At 41.9% G+C, this 13,908-nt stretch overlaps 1 protein-coding gene across 2 annotated transcripts in view; it reads left to right on the top strand.

Moving 5' to 3' along the window:
• The window catches only part of LOC147689135 (tumor necrosis factor ligand superfamily member 10-like), a 45,451-nt gene extending 36,467 nt beyond the window's left edge, over positions 1-8,984 (top strand). For both annotated transcript variants that reach the window (XM_086942021.1, XM_086942022.1), the window contains 3 exons: positions 1,374-1,481; positions 5,352-6,918; positions 7,915-8,984. In XM_086942021.1, coding sequence (XP_086798147.1) covers positions 1,374-1,481; positions 5,352-5,809 — 566 coding nt within the window. In that variant the 3' untranslated portion in view covers positions 5,810-6,918; positions 7,915-8,984. The remainder of the gene's footprint in view (positions 1-1,373; positions 1,482-5,351; positions 6,919-7,914) is intronic.
• The last annotated feature ends 4,924 nt before the right edge of the window (positions 8,985-13,908 follow it).

Here is a 13,908-nt window from a genome sequence, read left to right as displayed (position 1 = left end):
CTAGGCCTAGATAATCAACATCCTCTAAAGCTACAGCAAACCTTGACCAGATATTTACATTTCAAAGTGTATTCTCTGGCCTTTAGAAATCACATTTGTGATGAATTGGTACCCTCTGAGCAGATTGTTATAAATTGTGGTATACAATTTCCAAGTCAGTGGACACGAGATGTCTTTTTCATATTGGTATAGTTTAGTCATGTCACTATAACTGTTTTTTAAACTTGTTTCTCCAGCGCCGGTGCACCATGGGCTGTCATGCACCAGCACAGGCACCTTTGAACCATGGTGCAAGGGGGCCTGCGTTGGGGGATGAGTATTTTTGTGCAGGAAGAGAAATCTTCCAAACGGCTTTCCTTTCACCACAAGCGAAGTCTTAACCTTCCACTAGAACTGTTCTGAACCATCTGAAGACTGTACACGTGGTGCTAGACAGCCCGAGTGAGTGCCAGTGCTTGGGAAGTGAAAAAAAGGTCTACATCTTTGTAGATTTGGCGCTGTCCTGCTCTCTCGCTGTCTTGCAAAACAGTTCTCCTGTGCAACGCAGCAGGTCTTTTTAGTAAATGTTCCCGAATGTGTACATCCCTGTACTTCAGCAGAGTACCCTGATGGAATACAAGCAGCATCACAGCAGTGCTCCTTGTAGGGGACTGCTAGATTGTCATCCATTAGAGCTATTTCATGAAGGCATTTTAGGGTACGTGAATAGTAGTCATGCATTACTCTTGTACATACTCTTAAATGCCTTTGTGAATTGGCCCTAAAACATCTTAAATGGGAATATAATGAGACTCTTCATAGAGTATTTGTGCAGATTTTGTACAAACAGATAGGAATGTGCCCTCTTTGCTTTTTTACTAAGTAGGAGCAGGACATTTTGGGGCCAATTTACAAAGGTTTGTAAGAGTACCGAAAGGGGCACTCGTGCAGTACTACTTTCCACACTCATCAATGCTTTTGTGAATCTCCCCCAAAGAGTATAGATATTGTTTGCATCAAAGTTTTCCAGTAGCTCATACTCAATATAAATGAAGCCAATATTGTCTCTAGATTATTTTTACATTCATCTGTTATTATATTACTGATGATTTTTCTCTTTTTATCTATATTACAATTTTTTATGACACTGAAACGTCATATTCGTTTTAAGTTTTTGTTGGTGCATCCAATCAAAATGCAGACAAATAAACCGTATTTAAACCCAAATAGATACCACACCCATCCCCAGTATGCAGTGCTAAAGATGTAATAATAGGATCATAAAGGGAGAGGAGGGAAGGGTGGAGGAGAGCCCTGCTAAATAATCACAGTAGGCTGGGGCAAATGTTTATGTCCACATAGCCAGAGTTATTGTACTTTTCTTTCATCCCCAGATATCAGGAGGAACTATGTGAACAGTTCAGAGTTCCAGAGGCCACAAGGTCTGTCTTCCAAGCCTTCAGCTCATCTCACACTTAGAGATCACAGCTCCCCCCATCAAGGTAAGTCCAGAATCCTTCCTGGGATGAAATCTTGCCAAGCAGGCTAAAAACCCACAACCATATTGCCACAAAACAACAGAGGGTGCCAGGAATGCTCAGCCAGTCAGGCATGTATTACATCCTGGGGCCCTGCATCCAAATTGGTTGCATTGCTTTACCCTGCACCAATGCTCACCCTTATTTTCTGTGACAGGCACGAGTGCTTAATTTAAGCCTGGGGTTTCTGGTGCTTAGGGCCAGCACTTAATATTAAACATGGACGCTTATGCAGGTCTGCCACATGGTAGCACTGTCTGTGTAATTTAGAGATGAGCAGAAGAAGAGCTATTTATTAATTCGATACACATTAAAAATGATTAATTCCTGCCGCCCAAAACACTCTTTTAGCTTTGGGGGCCTGGAATAGTCTGAATTATCGCATTTGTAGGAGCTTTATGGTTAGTAGTTGTGTAGGTATTGTCATTGGCCGCAGTGTTATGGGCAAGGGGTGGATATAGCTAGAGCTGCCTCTTGACAAGGGCCCTGGCACATATTTTCTTACAAATTTAACACTGACTGGCACAGACCCAAACCATATGCGCGCCCACAAACAAACTGCGCTCTCAGCAGAGAGTAATTCGGTGAACAATGGCAGGGGGGGTACACACCACAGTCCGTCTTACACTGCACTTCGGCCTGGTCAGCTTCTGAAAGTGGGGTATGTATCCCACCTCAGAGAGGTGCTGTCTAGGACTGAGCTCCACCCCTTTCTGGGCGAGTCACAATTCATGTCCCCTTCCAAAGGGTGTCTGTGGGGGGGTTGTAAATCTTCTAATATCAAATGTGCATGCAAAGCATAGGATTAAAATCACATTATGTCGTTTGGGAACTCCTTCATGCTTCTTTGTGAATCAGCCCCTTGATGGATTATTTTCTAATGTGCAGAAAGGGCATTCTGTCTGCCTGAGGCTTTTGTTTGTCTGGCCTCAAGTCTGTAATTATCAAAAGAATCAACAGAGGTAGTTTTCAAAAATCTTCCATGCTCGAGGGTAATTTTTTGGTCTGTTCCATCTGCATTTGGAAACAATTGCAGAACTGGTTTTGCTAATTTTAGAATTGTTTTTTAGTTGTGCTGGCTGATTTGTTTGATGGTATTAAGACATTTTAAGGGTTGAGCTTTAAATGTTGGAGGATAGAAGAAAGAATTAGAAGAATAGATGTGTATCAATACTTTGATAATAAAGATACGCCTACATACAATTCCCTATGTATCATAAGGGATCTGGTACTACAGATCTCCCAATAAAATGGACCCAGTAACTTTGTTATGGTTTAGCCTTAAAATCTGGTGTCTGTTACGCACAGATTTTCTGCGTTTTTCTGAGCAAGCTCCGACAAAGCCAACGGTTAAGGCTATTCTATGACGTATATGTAAATGTATGTCTGGCATGGTTTCAGTGAAACAGACAAAATAAGCAGGAATTGCGTGATATATATGGAAAATGGTAAAAGGTTTGTTTGTAAATGACAACTTGATTTTGTCGATAGCGAATTAAGTTGGTGTGTACTTATGTGTGTCAGGTAGAACTTTATGGCAGGGTTTTATATTATACAGTACGTGGTTAACATTATAGATGATGGAGTGTGAGATGGGTGCACTATGTAAGGGTTACTTAACAAACTTAGGTATTCTTTACATTTCCCTGGAGTGTTTGTCTGAATCCGAAATTGCGAGTAAAATTGCAATTTGGCTTGTGGGATTACATTTGGTGTTTCCAGGAACACTTTCATCAGGGCAAACCTGTCGAAATATGGCACTAGAAAAAGTTGGTAATTATCACAGAAATTGGAATCAAAACACCTATTTTCTAAGTAGGTTTGTAGGTGAGAACTTTGAATAGTACTGTAGTTTTGCTTATCAAAATTAGTGATTTCACGTTACAGCATCGGAATTTCCTATCACAGTGGAAAGAGGGCCTTAGTGGAGAGAATGCACCCCTCGCAGTCCTTCTCATTCTAACCGCTCCGTTTTATTCAGTCCAGAAGGCCTCTGTGTTCACCTAGATTACACCCTCTTGTGACGCAACGCATACTCTAACGAATGCAAAGCAGGTACTCACGAGCTAGCGATGGAAACACTTTCAGTTTTAATAATACAAAACCAATCTAATTAAACGTTCATTTTAGTTATATCTAACTAGTTTTGCGCACTTACAATTATTACTATTACTAAGTATTCTGATTTCGTACTTCGACTTTTACTTTATGCAAGCTATAAATATATGACCGTGCAAAAAAATACTTACAATTTGTCATAACATTCTGAGTTTTTACATGGTGCATAAAAACAGTCATCTAAAGATGCAAATATTCCTTAAGTGCTATAATGATAATAATATTGTACTTATCCATGTGTAGTATAGAAAACGTAATTAAAATAAACATTGCCTGCACTTCCGCATTAAAGTGTTTCCAAGGGTGCCTCGAAGGTTATCCTTTTTCCTAAAGGACAGTGAACAATTAAAGCAGAAAAGTCCAGGTTATCTTCTCAAGTAGTGAGTACTCCAGATGAGGGATGCATCTGTGCTTAAAATTCAAAGGATTACAGTTGCTTAAAGTTAAAGATAAGAAAATAGTTTTATTAGCTTGACATAAGCATATACCGACTATATAACCACATATACTGTATAAAGAATTGTACGTCACTATATGAAGGACAACAATAGCAACCTACAAAAATATTGCAACCACTACATCGCCTACCACTACCTTAACAAGATAAGTAAAATGTAAATGTAAATGTACATGTATTTATATAGCGCAAATCGCCCACATCTATGCGCTTGCTTAGGGAACCCGTCCTGGTATTACCCTGTGAGACACCCCGGCAGGGTATCCACAAGGTGAAAGCCAGGCATCCCGCCGCAAGGGGCCGTTGTGGAGATTAAGCAAGCTATTGCCCAGAGTCGCAGAGTGTGATCCCGTGAGTCGAGTAGGCACCGGAGCGAGAATTATCGAGTCCGTGGAATTATTGAGCCCAACCCCCGTCGGGGCGGGGAATTGAACCCTGGTCCAGGGCCGATCTCAGCTTCCGGGTCTGCCGCCTCTAACCCCTGAGCCACACTTCTCCACGTATAATATAAGTGTATATTTATTAACCATAACTAAATAACTCTTCACCTAAACTTACCTTGCGATGCGTTAGATAGGTCGAAATAGTAGCTGCAGTATTGATGATGCCAGGTTAGGGTGATTTTGGTAGGCCCAGGAGGTAATATGTTGGAAGCCTCTGCCACGTTCCGCACACGCACCTTGTGGACTTCCTTGCACTAGGTTTTAGGCATATGGCCTTATTGGAACCTCCACTCTCTGTGGCATGGATGAGTTCCTTAACCCCTTCTCTGCCCCGCGAATTCCGCTGCGGCGTGGGGGAGCTAGGGGGTGAGCGTGGCACTTCCATGCTCATGACGGAACCACGCCGTCATGAGTCGCGGGCGGCGTTTGCTCACGACGGCCTTGTTCCATCGTGACCACACCCGCTCATTAATTTACCCGCACAGGCGGGGAATTAATGCCGCGTGGGAGGAGCGGCAGCCGCATAACGGAACCACGCCGTCACGAGCACACGCTGCCTGTTGCTCATAGCTGCGTAGTTCCGTCATGTGCTCGCAAGGGATTAAAAAACGCTAGAACGAGAAGAGCGAGATGAGGATGGTGTTTATTTTACAACTGTTCCTTGCAGCAATCTCTGAACACAAGGCATGAGCTGGTCTCCATTTTTCTTCTAAACATATGCTAGGCTGTCCTATTTTATTTAATATAACGTATAATGTAACATAAATGATTCATAACCATGCTGCTGTCTCTGAATGTTACCTATTTGTTTTGTAGGAGATTCTGCATCAGGAAGTCATGGCTTTGGAAGCCTTCCGCAATCATGCAGGCACCCTATCCGCCAATGGGAAGATAAGAACATCTGGTCGCACCGGCAGAACATCAGCTACCACGAGGGCAGGCTAAAGATCTCACAGCCCGGCAAGTACTATGTGTACTCTCAGATTTACTTCCGATACCCTCACCGGAGTGAGCACACCTCCCATGCCATTGGCCAACAGCTTGTACAATGCATTCACAAGAAGACCTCCTATCTGCACCCCATCCTGCTCCTCAAAGGTGTGGGCACCAAGTGTTGGGCACCCAATGCTGAGTACGGCCTACACTCAGTACATCAGGCTGGAGTATTTCAGCTAGAGATGGGAGATGAGCTCTTTGTATCTGTCTCCAGCCTAGCGATGGTTGACCCTGAGGAGACTGCCAGCTACTTTGGGACTTTCAAATTGGATGCGTAAGAGAAAGACGCAGTTCTTTGGGCATTTAGTATTGAGTCTAACCTTGGACATTACATTTCCAGGAGGCGACGGGCATGTTGCAGAGGCACAGTTTGTCCAAGCAAACACTGCGATGGTGCTTAAGATGGGAGACCAGTGTAACTCTTAAGACAGTGGTTTATTGAACAATGAGTTGACCACTATAAAGACAGTATCCTCTCCCATTAAATACGTACAAACATCTAACGCATCTTCCTGATGGTCAGGAGGGATGAGCATGTCATATTTCCAGTAGACTCTACTAAAAAGGAAATATCTTGAAGCAAAAACACTTTATGAAGGAGTAAATAATGATGACAACTGGTCCGCTGTACACACAAAATGTTATCTTGGCAGTCGGCTAGTCCACCCAAAGGTAGGACTCCACTGAGATCAATTACAAAGAAGTAGTTATTGGCAAAGGGGGGTAGTTAATTACTCTCCGTCTTCAAAGGGGTCTTATCCCTTTGAGTCTGCCTTCCATTGTGGCCCATAAAGGACCAGTTGTAAAATGTGAAATGGTGAACCATATCCGAACAAAGATCACTCTTATGAGGTTAGTGGCCCCGGCTCACACCTCAATGCCGAGTAAGAAGCCACCCTGCACTTATTCTATTAGGACAGCACTGAGCCAAAAGTGTCTTTTTCAAAATCCCACCCAACTGAGTAGTTTTAAAGCACACACTCCATGGAATGCTGAAAAGAAACAAATATCCTCCAGATGGACATCTACTGGGGGCTATTGATGGACTTCATCAAATTGATGAAAGTGAACCCTGGAACACGGCCGCATCTCGTGCCATTCTACCCCAGTTTTGACATTCTTCAGCAGAAAAACATCAATTGACTAAATACCACTAATGGAAGGAGATGCAGTGAGAGGCTGAGCTCACAGGAGGATCTGAAATTGAAATGAAGACTGCTCTTGCACTACCTAGAAGCAATGTTTTTTTGGTCTGTTGTGATACACAGATATCAGCTTTAGAACAGAGAGATCAATCAGAATTTTCCTTATTCACCTCTAGTTCGCATGGTCTACTCCAAATAGCTAAATATTATGAGGAGAGACTAGTTATACTGCTGCCAGTGGAGTAAAGGAACAAACAAAAAAAGGGGGTTTCCTTTCTGTATGACTAACTTTTAGTTTGTGACCAAAAGGACTACACACTAACGTAACTTTTTAGTGTTGTGGGGTGACACGGGTAATTCGATCTGCACAAAAACCTAAAGTATCTTTTTGTTTCACAAATTTTATTATAAAAGAACATATGAATTCATTTGCTACATTGATTGCTATAAAAACATTACATTAGTTCAGAGTATATCTTGCATACAATTTGAATGCACTGATTACAATTAAAAACATTTAATACAAAACAATATACATGTAGAGCAAATTTTAACAAAACATTATAAAAAGATGCCGCAGTGAGTCCTTTGTCGACGCGTTTCGGTGCTTTAAAGCATTTCTAACACCTTCCTCAGGACAGACTTATTTAAAAACCAAGGTTCTAAAAATACATACAAATAAATACATACAATTAAAATCATATATTTTTTTGTGTGACACACAAAAAAATATATGATTTTAATTGTATGTATTTATCTCTAGATTGAAGAAACTTGGTTTTTAAATAAGTCTGTCCTGAGGAAGGTGTTAGAAATGCTTTAAAGCACCGAAACGCGTCGACAAAGGACTCACTGCGGCATCTTTTTATAATGTTTTGTTAAAATTTGCTCTACATGTGTATTGTTTTGTATTTAATGTTTTTAATTGTAACCAGTGCATTCAAATTGTATGCAAGATATACTCTGAACTAATGTAATGTTTTTATAGCAATCAATGTAGCAAATGAATTCATATGTTCTTTTATAATAAAATTTGTGAAACAAAAAGATACTTTAGGTTTTTGTGCAGATCGAATTACCCGTGTCACCCCACAACACTAAAAAGTTACGTTATTGTGTAGTCCTTTTGGTCACAAACTAAATGTTAGTCATACAGAAAGGAAACCCCCTTTTTTTGTTTGTCTGATACCAAGTCCTTTCTGTAATTCTAGGAAACTCTCTCTTTTTTGAAAGTGGAGTAAAGGAAGCCAAGCGGGACTGAACCACAGTAAATTTGTCATACCTGGTGCAGAATGGCAGCAGCTCTTCACTTGCACTCTACCTGTGGAGGAAACATCTAAGTTAGACGCAGTAGAAAAGTGATTTCACACCGGGTTCTATGCCCAGTGCACAAATTGTAGTAAATTTCAACTGGGAATGTACATAAAGCAACATAAGATGAGGGTTAAACTTGGTAGTTCAACAATTTTCATTGTAGCATATTTGGGAAGTATTAAGGGGTCAAGTTTCTGATTTGGGTTAACAGAAGTTGCTCATAGCAACATAGTCAGATTTCATGACAAATTTATTTTACATTGTAATTATGGGCATAGTTGAGTTTACAGCCTTTATCTGTAGCCTTTAAGCAGCGGTGATCAGCGTACTTAAAAAGTTCGAAAGCCGTATCCCTTCCACATTTTAAGGTTAGTCATGAATTAGGTGCATTACATGTATTTAGATTCATTGAATGTAAATTTACCTGAAAAGGACGGCTTGGAGATCTTCTCGTTGACTGGTGCATCCTGGACATACGGTGAACGCCTCTGCATGTATTAGTTTCCAAGGAGTGGGACAGTGGCCTCTGTGGACCATACATTCCTTGTAGTCTCTTTGTTACTATGTAACATTCTGTGACCTTCCAAGGTGTATTACTCTGCTACTACTGGCAGAATTAATGTAGTAAGCCGGACATTCAGCACGCTTTCCTGTACTCTGGAACAGAATATCTTTGCCGCTTGCTCTTCACTTGGTTTCTGTTAAAAATTGTGCTTTTAGGATTTTAATTTTTTGAAAATCCAGGGGGAAAACCCAATTGTGATCTGTGTTGCAGATGTTTGTGGTTAATACATGTGGGACTGGTAAGGGAAGCTATTGAACACAAACTTTTCAAACCAGTGCCTGTTGCATTGACAATGGAGATTTGTATCTCGGACACTGAGCCAGAGTCTACAAAGTGAGAGCCAAGAAACTGCATTTTATAGTTTTTGAGTTTTGAATTTTTTTTAAAGTAATGTACAATCTTAACATGCATTAAATCATTTTTTAAGTATGCAGTTTACATGTTCATAGAAAGCAAAAACCAGAATTTTATCATATGAATAATGCCCTCTGTGTCTAAAGGCTATTTTAACCTTCCACATGCCCTGATTAACTGGGCAGGGTTTCAGTTGGAGTGAGTGTGAGAAAATGTGAGCTTAAGGCGCTGCCTGTAGTGAAAAGGCCTTGTGTAAATAGTGAATGATTTGCATATGACCTGTGCACTTCATTAATTCACAATCAGACGGATGTTGTAGCTCAGACAAAGGTTAGATTTATATTTTGAAAAATAAAAAGCCCTCTCCTAGAGTGAGAGAAAAAAGGTGAGCGAGAAGCCATCTTGGATCTAACCGTGACACACACCCCGCTGCTTGTGACCTGGAAAGTAGCATGCCCCGGTGGGGTTCCTCTGTCGCTGTTTATGCTTTAGGAATTCCACTGGGTATGTTCTCGTATTTTCCCAATACTAAAAATCAGTGGTTATCAGTGTTTATATACCTCAACACCACAATCATTTGCAAAGGTTGATATTTTACAGAATGTACAAAAAAAACTTCACAGATAACAGTATTATTGTAGCAGGACGATCTCTACTATGAGGTGATGGCTATGTATGTTTCACTCCTGTTGCATGTGGTACATACTACACACAGTATGCCATAAAGCACCGGCTGCAGTAGATTAAACTTCACCAAAGTTTTTGTCATCCTCTGTCACTAAAGGCTCACAACAGCATAGCTTAAAATGTGCTGGATGCAGTCTGGTTCTCTGAGGTGAGTACAGGAACAGCTCTGGACTCAAAGTAGCTTGGATTAAGGAGGGGTGAAGACAGATAGAGAACAGTTTGCTCCACAGACCACCTCATCCAGATTAGGATTCCCTAAAACTTGTCACTGCAGAGCCCTGCCTCCAGAGTTCATCTACTGCATCACAGGGCAGTGCATCGAAGAAGCACCATGGACCAATAGTGTTGCACTGGAAGCACGCGCACTGGTGCACTCCACTTGAGGCAGAAGTAAGATGTATTGGAAAAGTTGGCGGGGCAGTAAATGGATCTCAGGATGTATTGACGTCAAAGACGTAAAGAGTTTATGAGGGAATACCTTAAATGTACCTTTGGAATTAGGGTCCTTGTCTGATAGAGGGCTTGCATGTTTGCTGCCTGGCATTTTTGGACAAATATCTCCCCACAGAAGCACTGAAGAATCTTTTAGGGTTATTATGGACCTATGGGCGTGTAGGGGGCAGTCACAGTTTGATGGGGTATCTGGGATCTTTGAAGGGACTACTGTGGAATTTTAAAGGCTAACAGGTGCAGTACACGTCACACTAAGGAGAAGTGGGGAAATATAAGGTGCACTACAGTACCTAGGAATCTCTTTGCTCTCATAGCCCATGTAGGAAAACAGTAGCATTGATTGGGTTAGCTGTCCGTGGTATATCTCATAATGTCAATTGTTAACCCGCTAAGTCCTCCATACCAGTCTCAGATGAACTGGCTTTCTTAAGTCCATGGCTACAGAAGCACACCCTTCCCCTCTGCTGAGTTCGCTGTTGCTCACTCTAAGGCAGAGGTCTTCAAACGTTTTTGCTCCGAGCCCCCCTAAGCAAAATGTTTTGAGGTAGGGCCCCCCTCCAAAACTATATGGAAAGGATTGGGGGTGCAGAAGGGACATGGCTGCATGCTGGACTTATGAGATGATTTCAGGAGTACTTTTTCTGTAGCTCATAAACAGCGAAATATAACACTTATAAAGCAGCAAATACATTAAACAAAAACAAGTATTATCCCAAACATACTGCTCCCCGTAATTGGGGTGATGTGAGCCCCTCACACTCCTGGACCACAATGCAACTACACCTGCTGCACTAATGATAACTGCAGTCCTGAGTAGCAGGCGATCTCCTATGCATCTTTTACCTCTTCCCCACTATGACGGACCAGCCCCTCAGTCCTAATGTTAGAAAGAAAAATAAGCTCCTATGCCCTTTTTTTTTAAAGGTAGACAGCCATAATTGTGATGCAGTGGGCCCCTGAATCCCCTGGGCTCCAGTCCTGCTGCATCTGCTTCCAGCAGTGGCCACTTATACACCTGGCAGCAGTACCTGCTGTACTGACGAATGGTCCTTTTAAAAAAAGGCCACCTATATTGTCCCCTTCTTCGGGGTACCTCTCTGAAGAAGCTGTCTTTGGCCATTTTAAACTTAAAAATGAGTCCCCATACAGTGCTCTCTATTCTGGGCCATCTCTTTGGCAAAATCTATCAATCTTGTTCCTTTCCTTTTTTTCCTCGACCATTACTGTGAGGCGCCAGGAGTCGAGAGGATTAGGCTTTGCTTCTGAGTGCAACCCTGCTGACCTTCTACCTGCCACCCCATGGACTCACCTTTCACAAAAGCGACGGGTCTGGTGGTAGTGCATAAAGTTAAAAAAGAAACCAGACTTCTTACCCGCCGCTAACAGATTGATTCACTTAAAGCCAGGGCCACTGGATGTATGAGTTTCTGCAGCAGCAGTTGCTACATAATCCAAAATCTGCTGCATAGGCTGTAGATTTTAACAAAAACTTGATTCTAGTTCAAATGGAACAAAAGTTACTTAAAACGTGGCAAAGTATTCCGGAGCAGTGGAAGCCCATTTGCAAACATTCACTGGTAATCTTGTAGTTGCTTACTTCTGTATTTGAGTGTTAAACTGGTACTAATGAGGTGAAATATTTCCTATGACAGTGTTATCATGAGTTAAACTGACAAAATAATAAAGTTATGCTAACCATAAAATGTGCTGCATTCAGCGCATAGTTTACCTTTTCTCTCTGCATAATTTATTCAAACCTGCCGCATAATGTGGTTCTCTTCTGCTGAATAATTTCAGTCGCTCTGCTTAGGGTGACAAAGATGTATTCTTTTTGACATGTAATGTAGGGTGTTATCCGATATCTTGAGTAATGGAGACACTTATAAAAGTATCTGCATTGGATACAATTTGATTACTTACAATTTTGTAAAAACTTGTTTCATCTCAATCACTGCATCTTTTTGCAGCAGCCTAGCTTAGACTATGTAAACACTATTTTAAAATAATGACTTACATATTCACAATGCTTTTTGTCGTAGCCTGGGACCTCATAGCACTATAAAGAAGGCCAAATTATGCAGCAGGGTTGACTTGATTATGCAGCAAACTAAGGTGAATTATGCTGCATAATGCTTCATATTTTGTGATAGCATTACTACATTATTTTGTCATTTTTATACTTGTTAACACTGTCCTGGCATATATTGCCCCTCATAAGTACCAGTTTAACACCCACATATAGCAATAAGTAACAGAACAGTGACCGGTCAACCTTTACAAAGGGCCTTCCACTGCGGGGGTAACGTGTTGCTGCATTTTTTGTAACTTTTGAACCGTTTGAGCTAAAAACATTTTTTTTGTTAAAATCTACAAATTATGCAATAGATGACGAATTATGTGGCAAATGCAGGATATCCATTACTATAAGCAAAAAGCCAAAACCACACAATTTCATAGTTCCAATGGCCCGACTATAAATAAAAAGGTCACTATTCCTCTGCGCCAATTAGGGTTCAATTATGTGTCGCTCAGCTTTAACACACACAGACATCTGGATTGATGGTAACTAACTAACTGAGGTTTCATAACCTAAAAGATTACATTTATCACCAGTTAGTTTAACTTGCATTTCTTTTTCAATTAACTTGTTACTGCATTTACATGACTGTGAAAACAAAAAACACGTACTTTTTACTTTTTTTTTTTTAGCAACCTCTTTGACCCACTGCACTCTGATCTCAGTTCTCATTTCAAGGGCTCGGAGTAAATGAATACAGCCTGGAAATGCAGCAAATCTACATCGCTGCACTTCCAGGCTTCCAGGCCATCCTCATTCACATGTACTTGCAGAGGCATTTGCGCCCCCCCCCCTAGCAACCCATCCACGCGCCCCCCCCCCCCCCCCCCCCCCCCCCCCAGGGGGGCGCGCCCCACAGTTTGAAGACCTCTGCTCTAAGGCATCCTGTCGGGTTCCTTGGAATTCAGCTACTTAGCATTCAGCTCCCACTGATCTTCTGGCCGTAAAGTACATCCTTGCTGCAGGTCTCCAGAAACACAAGGCATCTCTAATGCAAAAGCCGAGGTGCATAATCAGTGATATAGAAAACGGACGAACACAACAAAGGACAAAGAAAAGGGACTACAAACGAAAATCCCAGATGAAACAGCCACCTCCATACAAGGCACAAATAGTTAAAGTGTTCGATGCAAGTTTATTTAGTGCCTCTAGACTCCAAGGTAGCCTGTCACAGGCCCTGCTCTTCCACCCTCATGCAACTCATTTACACAGCCACCCTAGTTACTGGGCCTGCTACATGGCCATGTATGATAGTATATATGTCCGTGTGTATTTCGTGTATGTATGATGAAAACCTAGCAAAACCCTAGGCCTACACATGGTCAAACAAAAGCATAGTCGAGGGATAGGAGAGATAGCTGGGTTCTGGGAGCAGAGGAATACTGCTACTGCGTTGTGATGTGTTATTCTTTAAAGAGTTGCATCTTTAACTCTTTCCTAAACTGGAGCAACTTTGGGGCAGTCTTGATAGATACACGGATGTTGTTCCAGATCCTGGGGGCTAATATGGGAAGGGCTGCTGCCTTGTTTTTTCTGCTTGTAAATATGATGAGACAGTGGCGTAACGAAAGTTGAGGGAGCCCCCCTACAAGGTACACGGAGGGGCCCCAGCTCTGGATTTAATCTGGAGCTCTCCGGGCTGAATACTGTTCTGAGGGGGGGCCCTGCATCTCGGGCCCCCCTGCTCCGCAGGGCTGCAGTGGCCTGTGTTACGCCCCTGTGCTGAGATCCACCAGAGAGAGTGAGAGCCACCAATAGAGATTAAGATTTTTTTGCAAGATA

This window comes from Lissotriton vulgaris, chromosome 10, assembly GCF_964263255.1.
Source record: "Lissotriton vulgaris chromosome 10, aLisVul1.2, whole genome shotgun sequence".
NCBI lineage: Eukaryota > Metazoa > Chordata > Amphibia > Caudata > Salamandridae > Lissotriton > Lissotriton vulgaris.
Note: the sequence above shows the minus strand (reverse complement) of the source record. Positions and strands in the feature narration are given on the sequence as shown.